At 42.7% G+C, this 20,115-nt stretch overlaps 1 protein-coding gene across 23 annotated transcripts in view; it reads right to left on the minus strand.

Annotated features, from left to right (window-relative positions):
- LOC140476938 (focal adhesion kinase 1) overlaps positions 1-20,115 on the minus strand; it is a 556,498-nt gene that overhangs the window by 276,370 nt on the left and 260,013 nt on the right. For all 23 annotated transcript variants that reach the window (XM_072569910.1, XM_072569911.1, XM_072569912.1 and 20 more), the window contains one exon: positions 18,178-18,398. In XM_072569910.1, coding sequence (XP_072426011.1) covers positions 18,178-18,366 — 189 coding nt within the window. In that variant the 5' untranslated portion in view covers positions 18,367-18,398. The remainder of the gene's footprint in view (positions 1-18,177; positions 18,399-20,115) is intronic.

The following is a 20,115-nucleotide window of genomic DNA, read 5'->3' on the forward strand; positions in this document are numbered from 1 at the left end:
AGTTAAAAAATTCACTTCCTGAAGTAATGACAATTCATCTGGTGTTAAAATGGAAGATGCATAGGATAAATAGTCTTTTACCTGGGGTCAGGGAATCCAGAACTAGAGGGCATAGGTTTAGGTGAGAGGGGAAAGCTATAAAAGAGACCTAAGGGGCAACTTTTTCATGCAGAGGGTGGTACGTGTATGGAATGAACTGCTAGAGGATGTGGTGGAGGCTGGTACAATTGCAACATTTAAGAGGCATTTTGGATGGGTATATGAATAGGAAGGGTTTGGAGGGATATGGGCCAGGTGCTGGCAAGTGGGACTAGATTGAATTGGGATATCTGGTTGGCATGGACAGGTTGGACTGAAGGGTCTGTTTCCATGCTGTACGTCTCTATAGCAGCTGAAACAACTCATGATTATGAGTTGGTCCATAAATCCAAGTTTGCCTTCCAAAATCAGTTTCAATCTGTCAGGGATAGAAATGGGGGACAAGCGAAATCCTCACGTGTAAAAGGAAAGGTAGATTTCAGTGAAGACCATAAGGATAACTTACCACAGGATAAGAAGGAAACCCTTGAAGGGGAAAGAGAAGTTAAAAGCTCCAGTGTTTTCACTGCAATAAAGCAGGCCACATGCAATCAGTGTTGGTGGGTTACGAAAAGCACTAGGAAACGAGATGTAAGAAAATAAGATAGGCCAGTGACTTTTGTCGGAGTGGTAACAGAAAGGAGAGTGGGGGCAAGAAAGCTGCCACCAGAACGTACAACCTGGTCAGTGGTTGGTTAAGGAAGAAGTGCCAGATCATCTTAAACAAATACCTGTGACAAAGGCTAGGGACAGCAGGTAGAGGTTACAATATTAAGTGATACAGGATCCTTTCAATCTGTGATGTTGAAAGATATGGGGATATGTACTTCTGAAGAACTATTGCCAGAAAAGGTAATACTAACAGGAATTCACAGTGAGACAAGAAGCGCTCAATCATGTGATGTGAGGTTAGAGTGTCTAATGAAGAGTGGAGAAGTCACGGTCGGAGTACTAGACAAACTCTCAGCTCCAGGAACTCATTACTGACTTTCGGCTTTCTTTGACTCCTCATGTGGATGCACTGGTTAGAAAGGCCCAACAATGTCTCTTCTTCTTCAGGCAGCTGAGGAAATTTGGCATGACGTCGAATACCCTTGCCAACTTTTATAGGTGCGCCATCGAGACCATTCTGTTCTGGATATATCACTGCCTGATATGGCAACAGTACCATTCAAGATTGGAGACTGTTACAGAGAGTGGTGAACTCGGTCCAAATGATCACAAAGGCCTGTCTATAGGATCCATTTACCAGGCCCTCTGTCAAGGAAAGCGTTCTCAAAGATCATTTCATCCTGGCAATGTTTTTCTACAACAATGTTTCTCGCATCAGAGAGCGGCGGGAGCTTGGCAGAAGTGAAGGCAGAGCGCAAAGCCGGTCGGGAAGGTAAGTTATTGTTATTTTAGTGGGTGTGTTCTAGATCCCAGGTCCTCCAAACTAGAACCTCCCTCCCTCCCTCCTCCTCTAACCTAAATTAAAAAGTCCACAGACTTGCCCCAAAAAGAGGGTGCAAGGAAGTTCCTGTGTATTGAACAGTCAGGCTTTAGCTCAGGAGTCTTTGACAAGGAGGTTGAGTGAAGTGATTACGCCACAGTTGAAGAGGGTGAAGACATGACTGCCAAGCTGGTTCAGTGTGCTACGTGCTTGATGTGGGAGGTCAACAACTTTGGTGAGTCTGGCTCATATAAGTGTGGAAAGTGTGTGCACGTTCAGCTACTGATGGAGCATATTGCAGCACTGAAGAAAGAACTCGAGGACCATAGGCTCATCCGAGAGAACGAGATCTTTCTGGACAAGACCTTCAGCGAGGTTATTACACCAATCGTACCAGAAGAGAGCAGACGATGAGGAAGGTAGAGAGGAGACAGGTGCAAGAGACCCCAGGGGAAGTACCTGTCAGGAACAAGTTGAATCTTTTGGAAACAATAGAGACAGATGACACTGCCAGTCCGCGAGGCGGCCAGGTCTGTCAATCAAAAGTTGGCGTGGAGACAAAGCGGAAGAGTCGGACATCGCACGGAGCCATGGTACTCGTGGACTCCATAGTGAGAGAAACTGACCGAGGTTTTTGTGGCAGCAGGTGAGACTTAAGGATGGTGTGTTGCCTTCCTGGTGCTAGGGTTAAAGACATCACAGACAGAGTGCAGGAAATCCTCAAGGACGAAGGTGAAGAGCCAGAGGTGGTGGTACATGTAGGCACAAATGATGTCAGGAAGAAGAAGAGGAGGAACATACTACAGCGGGACTTCAGAGAACTAGGAAGGCAGCTGAAAAGCAGGACGTCCAGGGTGGTTATCGCTGGTTTGCTTCCAGTTCCTTGGGCTGATGTGGCCAGAAACAGGGAGATAATGGACTTGAACGTGTGGCTGGGGAACTGGTGCAGGAAGTAAGGATTTAAATTCTTGGAACACTGGGGTATGTTTTGTGGTAAGCATAAATTCTACGGTTTGCACCTTAATAGGTTAGGGACCAGCATTCTGGCAGGCAGGTTTGCTACTGCAACACAGCTACGTTTAAACGAAGTAGCGGGGCGGGGGGACAAACTGGATGTTTAAGAAGGAAATTGGAGGGAAAGTTAGAACAAGGGAAGTCAAGAAAGACAACTATATCAATGAGGCAGAAAACTCAGAAAGGGATCATGCTGTAAGGCTGAGTGAAATAGGAGTTGATGGGAAGGGTGAGGACAGTAACAAATTAAAAATACTATACATGAATGCACAAAGCATTATAAATAAAATGGATGAGCTTGAGGCTCTTTTGGAAATTGGCAGATACGATATTGTGGGGAAACTGAGACGTGGCTTCAAGTGGACAGGGCCTGGGAAATGAATATTCAAGGCTACACGTGCTATCGTAAGGACAGACTGACAGTCCCTTGCACGGGGGCGTGGGGGGGGGGGGGGGGGGGGGGACACCTAGAATCAGGGGATGTTGAGTCAGTGTGGATAGAGCTGAGAAATACTAAGGGTAAAAAGACCCTCTTGGGAGTTATCTACAGGCACCCAAACAGTAGTCTAGATATCGGATGCAAGTTCAACCAGGAGCTGAAATTGGCCTGTCGCAAAGATGTTACTACAGTTGTTATGGGGGATTTCAACATGCAGGTAGACTGGGAGAATCAGGATGGTATTGGACCTCAAGAAAGAGACTTTGTGGAGTGCCTCCGAGATGGATTCTTAAAACAGCTGGTGCTGGAGCCGACCAGGAAGGCGGCAATTCTGGATATGGTATTATGCAACGAACCAGAATTGGTCAGGGACCTCGAAGTGAAGGAGCCATTGGGAAGTAGTGACCATAATACAATCAGCTTCAATCTGCAATTTAAGAGGGAGAGGGTACAATCGGAAGTGACAATTTTTCTGTTGAATAAAGGGAACTATGGAGCTATGAGGGAGGAGCTGGCCAAAGTTCAATGGTGCAATACCTTAGCAGGCATGACATGGGAGGAATAATGGCAGATATTTCTGGGTATAATGCAGAAGTTGCAGGATCAGTTCATTCCAAAAAGGAAGAAAGATCCTAGGAGGAGGCATGGGTGGCCGTGGCTGATGAGGGAAGTTAAGAAACATATAAAGTTAAAAGAGAAAAAGTATAACATAGCAAAGATAAGTGGGAAAACGGAGGACTGGGAAGCTTTTAAAGAACAACAGAGGATTACTAAGAAGGAAATACGCAGAGAAAAAATATAAAGGAGACTAGTAAAAGCTTTTTTAAGTATGTGAAAGGCAAAAAAATAGTTAAGACTCAAATTGGGCTCTTGAAGACAGAAACAGGGGAATATATTACGGGGAACAAAGAAATGGCAGAAGAATTGAATTGGTACTTCAGATCTGTGTTCACTGGGGAAGACACAAGCAATCTCCCAGAGGTAACAGTGGCTGAAGGACCCGAACTTGAGGGAATTTATATTTGCCAGGAATTGGTGTTGGAGAGACTGTTAGGTCTGAAGGTTGATAAATCCCCGGGGCCTGATGCTCTACATCTCAGGGTACTGAAGGAGATGGCTCGAGAAATCGTGGATGCGTTGGTGATTATTTTCCAGAGTTCAATAGATTCGGGATCAGTTCCTGCGGATTGGAGGGTGGCTAATGTTGTACCACTTTTTAAGAAAGGTGGGAGGGAGAAAGCAGGAAATTATAGACCAGTTAATCTGACCTCGGTGGTGGGAAAGATGCTGGAGTCTATTATAAAGGATGAAATTATGACACATCTGGATAATAGTAACAGGATAGGTCAGAGTCAGCATGGATCTATGAAGGGGAAATCATGCTTGACTAACCTTCTGGAATTTTTTGAGGATGTAACTCGGAAGATGGATGAGGGAGATCCAGTAGATGCAGTGTACCTGGACTTTCAGAAAGCTTTTGATAAAGTTCCACATAGGAGGTTAGTGAGCAAACTTAGGGCGCATGGCATTGGGGGCAAAGGAAGGCAGATTACGACTTAAATGGAATCAATTTAGGTAAAGGGGCAGTTCAGAGAGATCTGGGTGTTCTTGTACACCAGTCAATGAAGGTAAGCATGCAGGTACAGCAGGTCGTGAAGAAGGCTAATAGCATGTTGGCCTTCATAACAAGAGGGATTGAGAATAGAAGCGAAGAGGCTCTTCTGCAGATGTACAGGGCCCTGGTGAGACCACACCTGGAGTACTGTGTGCAGTTCTGGTCTCCAAATTTGAGGAAAGACATTCTGGCCATTGAGGGAGTGCAGCGGAGGTTCACAAGGTCAATTCCTGGAATGGTGGGATTACCTTACACTGAAAGACTGGAGCGATTGGGCCTGTATACCCTAGAGTTTAGAAGACTGAGAGGGGATATGATTGAGACATATAAAGATTATTAAAGGATTGGACACTCTGGAGGCAGGAAACATGTTTCCGCTAATGGGGGAGTTCCGAACCAGAGGACATAGTTTAAAAATATGGGGTAGACCATTTAGGACAGAGATGAGGAGAAACTCCTTCACCCAGAGAGTGGTGGGTATGTGGAATGCTCTGCCCCAGAGGGCAGTGGAGGCCCAGTCTCTGGATTCATTTAAGAAAGAGTTGGATAGAGCTCTCAAGGATTGTGGAATCAAGGGTTATGCAAATAAAGCAGGAACAGAATACTGATTAAGGATGATCAGCCATGATCATATTGAATGGTGGTGCAGGCTCGAAGGGCAGAATGGCCGATTCCTGCACCTATTGTCAATTACTGGATTAGTGGTGCTGGAAGAGCACAGCAGTTCAGGCAGCATCCAACGAGCAGCGAAATCAACGTTTCTGGACACCCCGCGCTGGCCTATTACCTGCCCTCGACCTCTTCATTTCCAACTGCCGCCGGGACATTAACCGCCTCAACCTGTTGTCCCCCCTCCCCCACTCCAACCTCTCACCCTCACAACGTGCATCCCTCCAATCCCTCTGCTCCAATCCCAACCTCACCATCAAGCCAGCGGATAAAGGGGGCGCAGTGGTAGTCTGGCGCACTGACCTCTACACCGCTGAAGCCAAACGCCAACTCGAGGACACCTCTTCCTACTGCTCCCTCGACCATGACCCCACCCCCCATCACCAAACCATCATCTCCCAGACCATATAGAACCTCATCACCTCAGGAGATCTCCCACCCACAGCTTCCAACCTCATAGTCCGGGAACCCCGCACTGCCCGGTTCTACCTCCTTCCCAAGATCCACAAGCCTGACCACCCTGGCCGACCCATTGTCTCAGCATGCTCCTGCCCCACTGAACTCCTCTCTACCTACCTTGACACTGTCCTATCCCCCCTCGTCCAGGAACTCCCCACATACGTTCGAGACACCACCCACGCCCTCCTCCTCCTCCAAGACTTCCGTTTCCCTGGCCCCCAACGCCTTATCTTCACCATGGATATCCAATCCCTCTACACCTCCATTCGCCATGACCAGGGCCTCCAAGCCCCCCGTTTTCTCCTCTCCAGACATCCCCAACAGTAACCTTCCACGGACACACTCATTCGTTTGGCCGAACTGGTCCTCACCCTTAATTTCTCCTTTGAATCCTCCCACTTCCTCCAGACCAAAGGCGTAGCCATGGGCACACGTATGGGCCCCAGCTATGCCTGTCTCTTTGTTGGCTATGTAGAACAGTTGATCTTCCGTAATTACACCGGCACCACTCCCCACCTCTTCCTCCGCTACATTGATGACTGCATTGGCGCCACCTCGTGCTCCCGCGAGGAGGTTGAGCAATTCATCAACTTCACCAACACATTCCACCCTGACCTTAAATTTACCTGGACTATCTCTGACACCTCGCTCCCCTTCCTGGACCTCTCCATCTCCATTAGTGACGACCGACTTGACACTGACATTTTTTACAAACCCACTGACTCCCATAGCTACCTGGATTACACCTCTTCCCACCCTATCTCTTGCAAAAATGCCATCCCGTATTCCCAATTTCTCCGCCTCCGCCGTATCTGCTCCCAGGAGGACCAGTTCCACCATAGGACACACCAGATGGCCTCCTTCTTTAGAGACCGCAATTTCCCTTCCCACATGGTTAAAGATGCCCTCCAACGCATCTCGTCCACATCCCGCACCTCCGCCCTCAGACCCCACCCCTCCAACCGTAACAAGGACAGAACGCCCCTGGTGCTCACCTTCCACCCTACAAACCTTCGCATCAACCAAATCATCCGCCGACATTTCCGCCACCTCCAAAAAGACCCCACCACCAGGGATATATTTCCCTCCCCACCCCTTTCCGCCTTCCGCAAAGACCGTCCCCTCCGTGACTACCTGGTCAGGTCCACACCCCCCTACGACCCACCCTCCCATTCTGGCACTTTCCCCTGCCACCGCAGGAACTGTAAAACCTGTGCCCACACCTCCTCCCTCACCTCTATCCAAGGCCCTAAAGGAGCCTTCCACATCCAAAGTTTCACCTGCACATCCACCAATATCATTTATTGTATCTGTTGCTCCCGATGCGGTCTCCTCTACATTGGGGAGACTGGGCGCCTCCTAGCAGAGCGCTTTAGGGAACATCTCCGAGACACCCGCACCAATCAACCAAACCGCCCCGTGGCCCAACATTTCAACTCCCCCTCCCACTCTGCTGAGGACATGGAGGTCCTGGGCCTCCTTCACCGCCGCTCCCTCACCACCAGGCGCCTGGAGGAAGAACGCCTCATTTTCCGCCTCGGAACACTTCAACCCCAGGGCATCAATGTGGACTTCAACAGCTTCCTCATTTCCCCTTCCCCCACCTCATCCTAGTTTCAAACTTCCAGCTCAGTTACTGCCTCCTTGACTTGTCCGACCTGCCTATCTTCTTTTCCACCTATCCACTCCACCTCTCCTCCTTGACCTATCACCTTCATTTCCTCCCCCACTCACCCATTGTACTCTATGCTACTCTCTCCCCACCCCCACCCTCCTCTAGCTTATCTCTCCATGCTTCAGGCTCACTGCCTTTATTCCTGATGAAGGGCTTTTGCCCGAAACGTTGATTTCGCTGCTCGTTGGATGCTGCCTGAACTGCTGTGCTCTTCCAGCACCACTAATCCAGTATTTGATTTTCAGCATCTGTAGTCATTGTTTTTACCCTATTGTCAATTGTCTAACCTCGACCATTGGGGAGAAGATATAGAAGCCTGAACACATGTACCAGTCGGTTTTACAACAGTTTCCACACTACTGTTGTTAGAATACTGAATTGACTTAGAAGATCTTAATATTTGCCTGTACCTGTGTTTTTGTTTTTGTCGCTGTTTACCTATTCCTTATCTATGTTACTTAACTGTGTGATCTGCCTGTATTGCTGACAAGACTAAACCTTTCACTGTGCCTCGTGACAATAAATTCAATTCAATTCAGTTCAATTCAGGAATACAATTTATCTTTGCTAATGATATCGCTGGTTCACAGGTAAAAGTGCTGCCTACTGTGGTTGAAAAGCCAGTGGAAACTCAGGCAACTGAACTATTGCAGGACACCTATCCTGGGAGTTTTCCTGACAGTCTGGTAACAAGTTCACAAAGTCACCAGTGAAACAAAAGAGATCAAAGAGTACAGATAAGAAAGTTGAAGGGGAATTAGCAAAGATCATGTACGATCCGACGGTGGAGACAAACCAGGAGCAGATAGGTGACACAGCTAGCATAGTCAAAAAAAGTCTGAAAGTATCCCTGAGTGTTATTATCTTAAAAATGATGTCTTAATGAGGAAATGGAGACCATCACATATTCAGGCAGATAAGAAATGGGCAGATGTTCAAGTTTCCTTGCCAGTGGGTTACAGAAAGGAGTTTTTGCGAGTGGCATATAAGCTACCAGTAGGGGAGTCATTTGGGAGTGAGAAAAACTCAAGCTAAAATGCAAAAACATTTTTACTGGCCTGGACTGCACAAGAGATATAGTTGAATTTTGCATACATTTCAGGAAATCAGAAAATCAGAAAATCACAGGCAGTAATAAAACCTGCAACATTAATACCTATTCCTACATTTGAGGAATCTTTTGCAAGAGTATTAATTGACGGCGTAGGATCCCTACCTCAAACAAAAAGTGGGAATCAGCATTTCTTAACAATAATGGATGTGTTCATGAGATTTCCAGAGGCCGTCCCATTATGCAATATCACAGCTAAAAGGATTGGAGAGAAGTTACTCAACTTTTCCACTAGGTACAGACTACCCACAGAGATTCAACCAGATCAAGGGTCAAACTTCACATTAAAATTATTTAAAGTAGTTATGGACAGCTTAGGAATAAAGCAACTCAAACCTACTTCGTATCATCCAGAGTCAGAGGGAGCACTAGAAAGGTGGCACCAGGCATTAAAGACCATGTTAAGGGCTTATAATCAAGACTATTCAGATGATTGGGATAATGGAATTCTATTTGCACTTTTTGCAATCAGAGATGCACTAAAAGAATTGACCAAATTCTGTCCATTTGAATTAGGTTTTGGGTATGAAGTGAGAGGACTGCTAAAATTGATTAAGGAGAAATTGATAAGTCAGAATTCAGAGACCACATATTTGGACTATGAGTCAAATTTTAGGGAACGATTAAATAGAGCTTGAGGAGTTGGCTAGACAGTATTTAAAAGTATCACAGCCTACAATGAAACAGGAAGCAGACAAGAAATTAAAAACTCCCAGTTTTGCTATCGGGGATAAAATGTTAGTGTTACTTTCAGTGATGGATGAACCTTTAAAAGCAAGGTTTAGTGAAACTTATCAAGTCGAAAGGACATAGTGAGGTGAACTATTTGATAAGGACTCCAGACAGAAAGAAATCTCAGAGTGTGTCATGTGAATATGCTGAAAAGGTATTGAGATAGGGAAGGAAAGCCAAAGGAGACTGTTATTGATTACAACACAGAAGGAAGAACCAAGTTCAGAGGATTCTGAATTGTACATTTCTCCAATCAAACTGGACAATGATGAAGTTGGCAAAAAGTGGGATATATTATTGAGTTACCTTGCAAAGGAAAATCAGTAATAACTCTCTCAAGTCATTTTATCACATGGGAAAATATATGGAAATAAGCTGGAAAGTGTTAACCTAATTATGCATGATGTACATTTAGGAGATGCTGTTCTGATTAAGCAATATTCTGAAAGGCAAAACCCTCTAAAGTTGGCACAGATTCAAAAGGAGATCAAACGCATGCCCCAAGCTCATCGAAGTGAGTTACTGTGACTGGCGCTCACCCACAGTAATGGTGCCAAAACCAGACGGTACCAAGCAGATGTGTGTGGACTATCGCAAAGTCAATGCAGTTACAAAGACTGATGCATATCTGATTTCATGTTTGAAAGTCTGTGTTAAAAAGGTGGGACAAGCAACTTATATTTCTAAGTTGGGACTTGCTCAGAGGATACTGGCAGGTACCTTTATCAGAAAGAGCGAACACAATTTCGGCTTTTGTAACACTGAATGGACTGTATCAGTTTAAAGTCATACAATTTGCTATAAAAAATGAGCCAGTCACATTTCAGAGACTAAGCAATAAGGTCATTGCTGGATTACCCAATTGTGGCATATATAGTGATGAGTGATGACCTGGTAATTTTCAGTCATATATGGAAGGAACATTTGCAACATTTATCAGACTTGTTTGATTTGACTTCGGCAGGCAGGCTTGATAATAAACCTGGCTAAAAGTGAATTTGGGCTATGTTCTTTGACATGGACAAATGGCCAAATAATATGCAAAAACAAAGGTAACTGGGGAGTTTCCTATTCCATTGACAAAAAGAGCAGTAATACAGTTCCTGGGATTGAATAGATTTTCCTGAAAATTCATTCCAAATTTTAGCAGTGTGGCAGATATTACACTTCGTACCCTCATCTCAATCAAGAACACACATTGTGAACAACTGAGGTCAGAGTACCAATCCCTGCAGTACCCTATTAGTCACTTTCTGCCATTCAGAAAAACAGCCATTTATTCCTGCTCTTGGTTTCCTGTCTGTTAAGCAATTTTCAATTCATCTCAATATATTACCCCCAATTTTGCACATTCAATTCTTAAATGGGATTTTACTGAAAGCCTTATGGAAGTCCTAATAAACCACATCACTGGCTCTTCCTGATTAACTCTACTAGTTACACCCTCAAAATATTTCAGTAGATTTGTCAAGCAAGATTTCCCTTCTGTAAATCTAAGGTGACTGTGTCTGATTCTACCATTGTTTTCTAAGTGCTCTGCTATGAAATCCTGATTTGATCAGATTTATTGTAGTCACATGTACCTAAGAAAAGTGAAAAGCTTTGACTGCAAGCAGTACAGGCAGAACACAGTAAGCAACCTACAGATCATAGGGTGCTTAGACAGAGTGAGGCAAACAGATTAAACTGAACATAAGATACGCAAAGCAAGATCAGCATTAACAAGATAAACATTATTTGAAACTAAAGAACTCCATTCAGCAGTCTAATAATGGCAAGGAAGAAGCTGTTCTTGAACCTGTTGGTGGATGTGTTCAATGTAATGTATCTCCTGCCTGACAAAAGAGGTTTTAGCAAAGCATTACTGGAGTGGGAGGGGTCTTTGATGATATTGGCTGCCTTTCCACAGCAGCGAGAAGTGTGAATGGAGTCCATGGATGGAAGGCTGGCTTCCGTGACAATTTGGGCTGTGCACACAACTTTCTTTTACCTCGTTTCTTTGAGCCCTGGCAAGAGCAATTGCCGTTTCAGGCTTTTATATATCTGGATAGTATGCTGCTTTATATGGTGCACCTGTAAAAGTTGGTGAAGGTCCTTATGAACATGCCAAACTTCCTAAGCCCCCTGAGAAGGAAGCATCGTCTACGTGGGAAGTCCAGACAGGTTGTCGGTCATCATCATTCCGAGGACCATGATGCTCTCTACCTTCTCAATCTCCGCTCCATTGATGTAGATGGTGGTGTGCTCTCCTCCTTTCTTTCTAAAGTCAATGATCAGTTCTTTTCTTTCGCCAACATTGAAAGGGAGGCTGTTATCATTGCACCATGACACCGAGCCTTCTATCTCCTTTCTATATTTTGACTCATGGTTGTTTGATACACGTCCTACTACGGTGGTGTCGTCAGCAAACTTTAGATGGCACTTGTGTACAGGGAATACAGTAGGGGGCTGAGAATGCATCCTTGGAGGAGGAGCAGTTACCTATCTTCATTGATTATGGTTTATGGGTCAAGAAACTGAGGATCCAGTTGATCTTATATAAAAGGACTTTAGTGTCTTCCCCAATACTGATGTCAGACTCACTGGTCTATAATTCTGTTTTCTCTCGATGTCTGTTTTAAAATTGTGGGGTTACATAATTACCTTCCAATTTCTAGGAACTGTTCCAAAGTCCACAGAATCTTGGAAGATGCCCATCTATGCATCCACTATTTCACCGGCCACTTCCTTAAGTCCTCTGGGATGTAGATTATCAGGCCCTGGAGATTTATTGACATTCAATGCCATCAATTTCTCCAACACCACTTATTTATGAATCTAGATTTGCTTCAGTTGCTCCTTCTCACTAAACAGTGTTCTCCATCACTCTGGTACATTATTTGTGTCTTCCTTTGTGAAGACAGAGGTTAAGTATGAATTTAGTTTTTCAGCCATTTCTTTGTTCCCCATTAGAAATCCCTCTGTTTCTCATTGTGAGGGACTGACATTAATTTTCAACAATCCTTTTCTCTTCACAGTTTTTTACAGTTAATTTGTATATTTCCCACAAACTTATTCTCATACTCTATTCTCCCCCTTTCAACTAATCCCTGGTACTCCTTTGCTAGCTTCTAAACTATTGCCAATCCTCAGGTCTGTTTCTTTATATTGCCAATATGTATGCTGCTTTTAGTATTCAATGCAAAACAATCTCTAACTTCCCTTGTGAGCCATGGTTTGGATTCCTGTACCAGACAGGAATAAACAATTTTTGCAGTTCATCCATTAGTTCTTTGAATCCTTACCAATGCTTATTCAGTCTTAGCTTTCAGTGATGGGGAGGCGCCGATGTTGGACAACAGCAGGTTATAGCCCAACAGGTTTTAAAATATATTCAGTGTCGTGTGATTTTTGACTTTTTCCTTTCAGTAACATTTCTGAATCCATCACAAGCGAACTCATGCCTCAAACCATCATAATTTCCTTTAAGATTCAGTACCCAGTCTCAGAATCAACTACCTTATCCTCCATCTTGATGAAGAATTCTACCATATTATGACCTCAAGGGATCCATCACAACTATATTATCAAATATTCTTTCTCATTGCATGGCAGTCTAAGATGGCTTGTTCTCTCACTGGTTCCTCAACACATAAGTCCAGCAGTCACTTAATTCAGTGCCTGCTCTAAGATATACCACCCTGCCTCTTCTATGTTCCATAGAATGGCAGGGTCATTCCCGAAAACCATCCCAAGAATCCTGTCACCTCACCTCAGCCTTGTTGTAAGACTTGATAAAATCCTCTCAGCTAAATAGCTTCCCTTGTAATTAATTACATTGTGACGATACTGTGGCTTTAAGAGGTATATTTTGTCCTAGTTTTTTTGATGAAGAGAGGTTGAGGCATAGGTGTTGAAACATCTGTTTCCAAACCAATAAAGCAAGCTTGAGAGGCCTTGGGGTTTTTTTTTCAAATTATTGAAACAATAGAACCAGCATGAACTGATGAAGTCAGGCTCACACAGAAGCAAAGTTTTAGTTTAGCTTTCAGCAGTTGTTGGGATTTTGAAGCTACCATACATCTTTCCCTGTCACAGCAAAATGCTTAAGTTCTCTCTCTCTCTCTGTGCCAGACTTTTCTCCTGATGTTCTTTCATCTTGGATTGGAGAAATGCATGTGAGACATCTATTTTACTGAATTTGCCTTTGCCAAGAATGTGTTTATGGAATGTTATTATTTTGGAACAGTTGCTGTTTAATAGTTAAGTAATCTTAGCGAGTTTTGAAAGGATTTGTAGCTCAGGTTGAGCTTCTGGATGTAGGTTTGCTTGCTGAGCTGGAAGGTTCATTTTCAGACGTTTCATCACCATACTGGGTAACATCTTCAGTGAGCTTCCGAATGAAACACTGGTGTTGTTTCCTGCTTTCTGTTTATATATTTGGGTTTCCTTGGGGTGGTGATGTCATTTCCTGCTTTTTTCTAGTTGCATGGCATTCCAACTGGAACTCTATCAACAAACACATTGACTTGGATCCTATTTACCATGCCTTGAGAAAGAGAACCAGAAATGACATCACCACAGCAAATGACATCACCGATTCGAGGAAACTCAAACATATAAACAGAAAGCGGGCTACACCAGCAGTGCTTCAGTTGAAGACTCACTGAAGATGTTACCTAGTATGGTGCTGAAACGTCTAGAAACAAACCTTTCGGCTCAGCAAGCAAACCAATATCCAGTTAAATAATCTATTATTCTGTTAAGCTTTCCAATAGAATTGAAGTTACATCAATTCTTCTTTGTTTTGTTTGTATTTTAATTCTGCAGTAAAAATAAAGTATGTTTCACTAAAAGCTGAGTGTAACCTATCAGATTACATCTGGAAACAGCACTGAACACTTGCCTTTAATTAAAACAAAAGGTAGGCTCTAGTCTATCTCCTTGATATATGTGAAAAGGGTTTGGTCTGGCCCATTACAACATTCTTTATGCAGCTTAATGGGATTCTTGACTGAATTATTAAAACAATTTTGAACTTAAGAACTTAAGAACAATTCTCAAGAATGTCACCTCCTCCAATTTCTGCTTTTTTTTAAGAAGTGATTAGTTTTGTTACGCCCTGTTTTAGTTACAGAAACTGTAAAGTCTGCAGCTTTTTATTACTTATACATCTGGACTGTGGACTAAAAACAGAAAACCAAGGACACTGTACAAAGAGATGGTTCTAGTTTTGAAATTCATGTTTATTAGAGTATATAGTGTGTTGCCTATTATATTACATTTTCTTGGAACGGTGAGAGCAGCAGCAGACACCACAAAACCAAGGAGTTCTGAACCAAAAGAAGTTTCAATGCAAAAGGGCCTAACAGGGAAAGCAGATGAACTCAGGGTATGGTTAGGACCATGGGAATGGGATATCATACCAATTACAGAAACATGGCTCAGAGATAGGCAGGACTGGCAGCTTAATGTCCCAGGATACAAATGATACAGGAAGGATAGAAAGGGAGGTAAGAGAGGAGGGGGAGTGGCATTTTTGATAAGGGATAGCATTACAGCTGTGCTGAGGGAGGATATTCCCAGAAATACATCCAGGGAAGTTATTTGGCTGGAACTGAGAAATAAGAAAGGGATGACTACCTTATTAAGATTCTATTATAGATCCCCTAATAGTCAGGGGGAAATTGAGAAACAAACTTGTAAGGAGATCTCAGCTATCTGTAAGAATAATAGGGTAGTTATGGTCAGGGATTTTAACTCCAAACATCGACTGGGACTGCTATAGTGTTAAAGGTTTAGATGGAGAGGAATTTGTTAAGTGTGTAGAAGTTAATTTTCTGATTCAGTATGTGGATGTACCTACTAGAGAAGGTACAAAATTGACCTACTCTTGGGAAATAAGGCAAGGCATATGAGTGAGGTGTCAGTGGGGGAGCACTGTGGGGCCAGCGACCATAATTCTATTCGTTTTAAAATCGTGATGAAAAAGGATAGACCAGATCTAAAAGTTGAAGTTCTAAATTGGAGAAAGGTTAATTTTGACGGTATTAGGCAAGAACTTTGTGAAAGCTGATTGGAGGCAGATGTTCGCAGGTAAAGGGACAGCTGGAAAATGGAAGGCCTTCAGAAATGAGATAACAAGAGTCCAGAGAAAGTATATTCCTGTCAGGGTGAAAGGGAAGGCTGGTAGGTATAGGGAATGCTGGATGACTAAAGAAATTGAGAATTTGGTTAAGAAAAAGAAGGAAGCATATGCCAGGTATAGACTGGATAGATCGAGTGAATCCTTAGAAGAGTATAAAGGAAGTAGGAGTATACATAAGAGGGAAATCAGGATGGCCAAAAGGGGACATGAGATAGCGTTGGCAAAAAGAATTAAGGAGAATCCAAACAATTTTTACAAATATATTAAGGACAAAAGGGTAACTTGGGAGAGAATAGGGCCCCTCAAAGATCAGCAAGACGGCCTTTGTGTGGAGCCACAGAAAATGGGGAAGATACTAAATGAATATTTTGCATCAGTATTTACTGAGGAAAAGAATATGGAAGATATAGAGGTGGGGAAATAGATGGTGACATCTTGCAAAATGTCCAGATTACAGAGGAGGAAGTGCTGGATGTCTTGAAATGCACAAAGGTGGATAAATCCCCAGGACCTGATCAGGTGTACCCGAGAACTCTGTGGGAAGCAGAGAAGTGATTGCTGGGCCTCTTGCTGAGATATTTGTATCATCAATAGTCACAGGTGAGGTGCCAGAAGACTGGAGGTTGGCAAACGTGGTGCCACTGTTTAAGAAGGGCAGTAAAGACAAGCCAGGGAACTATAGACCGGTGAGCCTGACCTCGGTGGTGGGCAAGTTGTTAGAGGGAATCCTGAGGGATAGGATGTACATGTATTTGGAAAGGCAAGGACTGATTAGGGATAGTCAACATGGCTTTGTGCGTGGGAAATTATGTCTCACAAACTCGATTGAGTTTTTTGAAGAAGTAACAAAGAAGATTGAAGAGGGCAGAGCAGTAAATGTGATCTATATGGTCTTCAGTAAGGCATTCGACAAGGTTCCCCACGGGAGACTGATCAGCAAGGTTAGATCTCATGGAAAAAAGTGAGAACTAGCCATTTGGATACAGAACTGGCTCAAAGGTAGAAGACAGAGGGTGGTGGTGGAGGGTTGTTTTTCAAACTGGAGGCCTTTGACCAGTGGAGTACCACAGGGATCGGTGCTGGGTCCTCTACGTTTTGTCATTTACATAAATGATTTGGATGCAAGCATAAGAGGTACAGTTAGTAAGTTTGCAGATGACACCAAAATTAGAGGTGTAGTGGACAGCGAAGAGGGTTACCTCAGATTACAACAGGATCTAGACCAGATGGGCAAATAGGCTGAAAAGTGACAGATGGAGTTTAATTCAGATAAATGCGAGGAGCTGCATTTTGGGAAAGCAAATCTTAGCAGGGCTTATACACTTAATGATAAGGTCCTAGGGAGTGTTGCTGAACAAAGAGACCTTGGAGTGCAGGTTCATAGCTCCTTGAAAGTGGAGTCACAGGTAGATAGGATAGTGAAGGCAATGTTTGGTATGCTTTCCTTTATTGGTCAGAGTATTGAGTACAGTAGTTGGGAGGTCATGTTGAAGCTGTACAGGACATTGGTTAGGCCACTATTGGAAGATTGCGTGCAATTCTGGTCTCCTTCCTATCGGAAAGATGTTGTGAAACTTGAAAGGGTTCAGAAAAGATTTACAAGGATGTTGCCAGGATTGGAGGATTTGAGCTATAGGGAGAGGCTGAACAGGCTAGGGCTGTTTTCCCTGGAGCGTCGGAGGCTGAGGGGTGACCTGAGGTTTACAAAATTATGAGGGACATGGATAGGATAAATAGACAAAGTCTTTTCCCTGGGACTGGGGAGTCCAGAACTAGAGAGCATAGATTTATGGTGAGAAGGGAAAGATATAAAAGAGATCTAAGGGGCATCTTTTTCACGCAGAGGGTGGTACATGTATGGAATGAGCTGCCAGAGGATGTGGTGGAGGCTGGTACAATTGCAGCATTTAAGAGGCATTTGGATGGATGTATGAATAGGAAGGGTTTGGAGGGATATGGGCCGGGTGCTGGCAGGTGGAACTAGATTGGGTTGGGATATCTGGTCGGTCCGAAGGGTCTGTTTCCATGCTGTACATCTCTATGACTCTAAAACAACAACTGTCTAAATGGCTCCTAACCAGCTGACTATGACATTTTTGGGAAGGGTTAATGCAGCAGAGAACCACCTAACAAAGAGAAAACATCAAAAAGAAAATCTCTATGCATGTACTGGAAATCTGTTTCCACTAGCTGCCTTCCACTTACTTTTCTCCTTTTGAAGGAGGAATAAAATGCTTTGATAAACACCAAAAGGTCAAATTTTCAACCAGAGAAAGAAAAAGAGCTTCACAAAGTTCTGTGACAATAGCAAAGAACTAATAAGGAATATAAATCAAGAAAAGCAACTCATTGAGTCCTGTGGTCCAGACTGGTGTTTTCCTGATCATTGTTTCTCTTGTCCCGCTATTAATATACATGTCATGTCTGTCACTGTTTATAGATTTGCGAAGAGGGAAATTTAAGAAAGGATAGAGTCTTAAGTTGCAGAGTCATAACTTAGCATTTCGCATTGGCAAATTGCAATTAGTTAATTTGTTTATAACAAACAGTTATTTTCTTGTTAAGTCGAGAAACCGGACGGATGTTTTCTTTTAACCCAAGTTTGTTTCCACTGCACTACCCAAATTAGTCGTGACAACATGCAAATAATGCTTACTGTGTTATGCATCATTTATCATCTGCCATCTAGAACATTAGGACAGATATTCACTAAATCGAAGTAAAATTTTGAAGAAAGATAAACAATATAAGATTGATAAAACTAATAACAATATCCTATTGGATAGTGTTCCAACAAGTTTTAGTTCAATAAGAATACTAACTCACCCGGACATCAGTGGCATCACCATGCCTGATGTTCATGACCCAGGTTGAGGGCTCATTATTGCTCTCAAAATAATGGAAGACCTTCAACACTCGTTCCATGGCACCAGGAGATCGTTCCATACTCAAACGGGACTTGGCTCCTGAACCTGCTGTGTGATTCAAGTTCGGGTCAAGGTAACCAGCTGCCATGCTTCTACTGGATGCTATGTGTCGTTCATATTCTATGGAGATAAAAATTAAAAGTTAGAGGCAAAAATCTATAGCTAAGTAAACATATGTTCTGACATGAAGAAAAATCAAACTCATACTAAATGTTGGAACAAAATGTAAAAGCGTACATCAGAGTAAAGGCTGAATACCTCTTAGTGTTCCAAACTGTTCATCATCTTCACAAACATCCCATTGCATAAATATTTCACACAAACCTTGTGCCAATTGTGAGTTGTAACAAAATGAAACAAAACCAAATTACAACCCACTTAGATTTCAGAGCTAAAAGAAATGTAGTTTATCTAATGTAAAAACAAAAATCACTGCAGAAACTCAGGATAGTTCTGAAGAAAAGTCACCTCAGAATTTGAAGCAAGAACTGATTTTTCTCTCCCCTCGGATGCTGTCAGACCTGCTGAGTTTCCCCGGCAGTTTCTGTTTTTAATTTAGATCTTCACGGCAGCAACTGCATCTTTTACTTTTATTTAAGTTTCTTTGGTGCCTATCGGTGATTGTCTCACTGGTGGTTGTTTCAACTAATTCAGTTGTGGATTCAAACCCCAGTGTCAAGACTTGAACGCATAATTTAAGTGCAGTGCGGTATGGAGAAGTGTTGTTTTTCAGATAAGATGTCAAAGCAAGATTCCATATGCTCACACAGGAATGTGTGAGCATATGGAATCTTAAGAAAATGTTAAGAAAATTCTTAACATTAGTCAAAGTAAAGCAGCATTCTCTCAATGTGCCAAACAAATTTATTACCTGACGCCACTAAAAACAAATTATCTGGTCATTTAGTACTGCCTTCTGTTGGACTTTGCTATATGCAAGTGGCTCTAATATAGGCAATTACAACAGCCGTGTGAGTTACGAACTCTGTGATTAACTACATAGCCTCTCGGTCTCCTGAGATAGTGAAAAACACAAAATAAAACCATAATTAAATTTTACTTTCTTCTCTTTGTTCTTTACATTATGCCAACTGAGTGCTTCTAGCACTTCGTTTAATTTCAGATCTTCAGCAACTGCAGTTTTGTGCTTTTTTGTTTTCTATATTTCAAATCCTGTGAAGCCAAAGGTTAATCCAAGCTGAACTGAGATGACTAATGCATGGTGCATCACTTGGTTAAGGATCAATCATAGCATTACTAGTCAGTTTTATTCTGCAGTTAGCCCACTAACTCACTCACATCTTCGGGTTTTCCACTTTCAGTTAGAATTCTCAATCTTATGACTGTGCCTAGTTGGTGGTCATTAAAAAAAGGTATTGCTAATATTAAATGTTTAAAGGCCAAATTAGTTATTAAAATCATGAATAAATTATAGCTAAAACAACAATTAAACTTTTCCTCTTAGAATTATTTGAAAGGCAGATTTCATTTTGCAGACATTCAGGTTCATTATTAAAAACTGGACTTACACAGCATTCATGACAATCAAGGCCCCCCCCCCGCCTCAAAGACTTTAAAGCTAATAGTGTTATTACTTTTGTGAAGTAGAAACCTCAGTATTCAAATTGTGCACGTTAAGCTCTCATAAACAAAAATGTGATCATGACCAGAGAATCTGTTTTATGTTGTTTTGATCTCAGCATAAATATTGACTTGGACACCTGGGATAACTCCCGCCTTTTTTATTACTTGAAAAAAAGACATACTTTGTTGAAGTTCTTGTCTCGAAATATGAATGGAAATGGAAACATTATGATGTATGAGAACAGGTAAATGA

This window comes from Chiloscyllium punctatum, chromosome 5 (genome assembly GCF_047496795.1).
Source record: "Chiloscyllium punctatum isolate Juve2018m chromosome 5, sChiPun1.3, whole genome shotgun sequence".
NCBI lineage: Eukaryota > Metazoa > Chordata > Chondrichthyes > Orectolobiformes > Hemiscylliidae > Chiloscyllium > Chiloscyllium punctatum.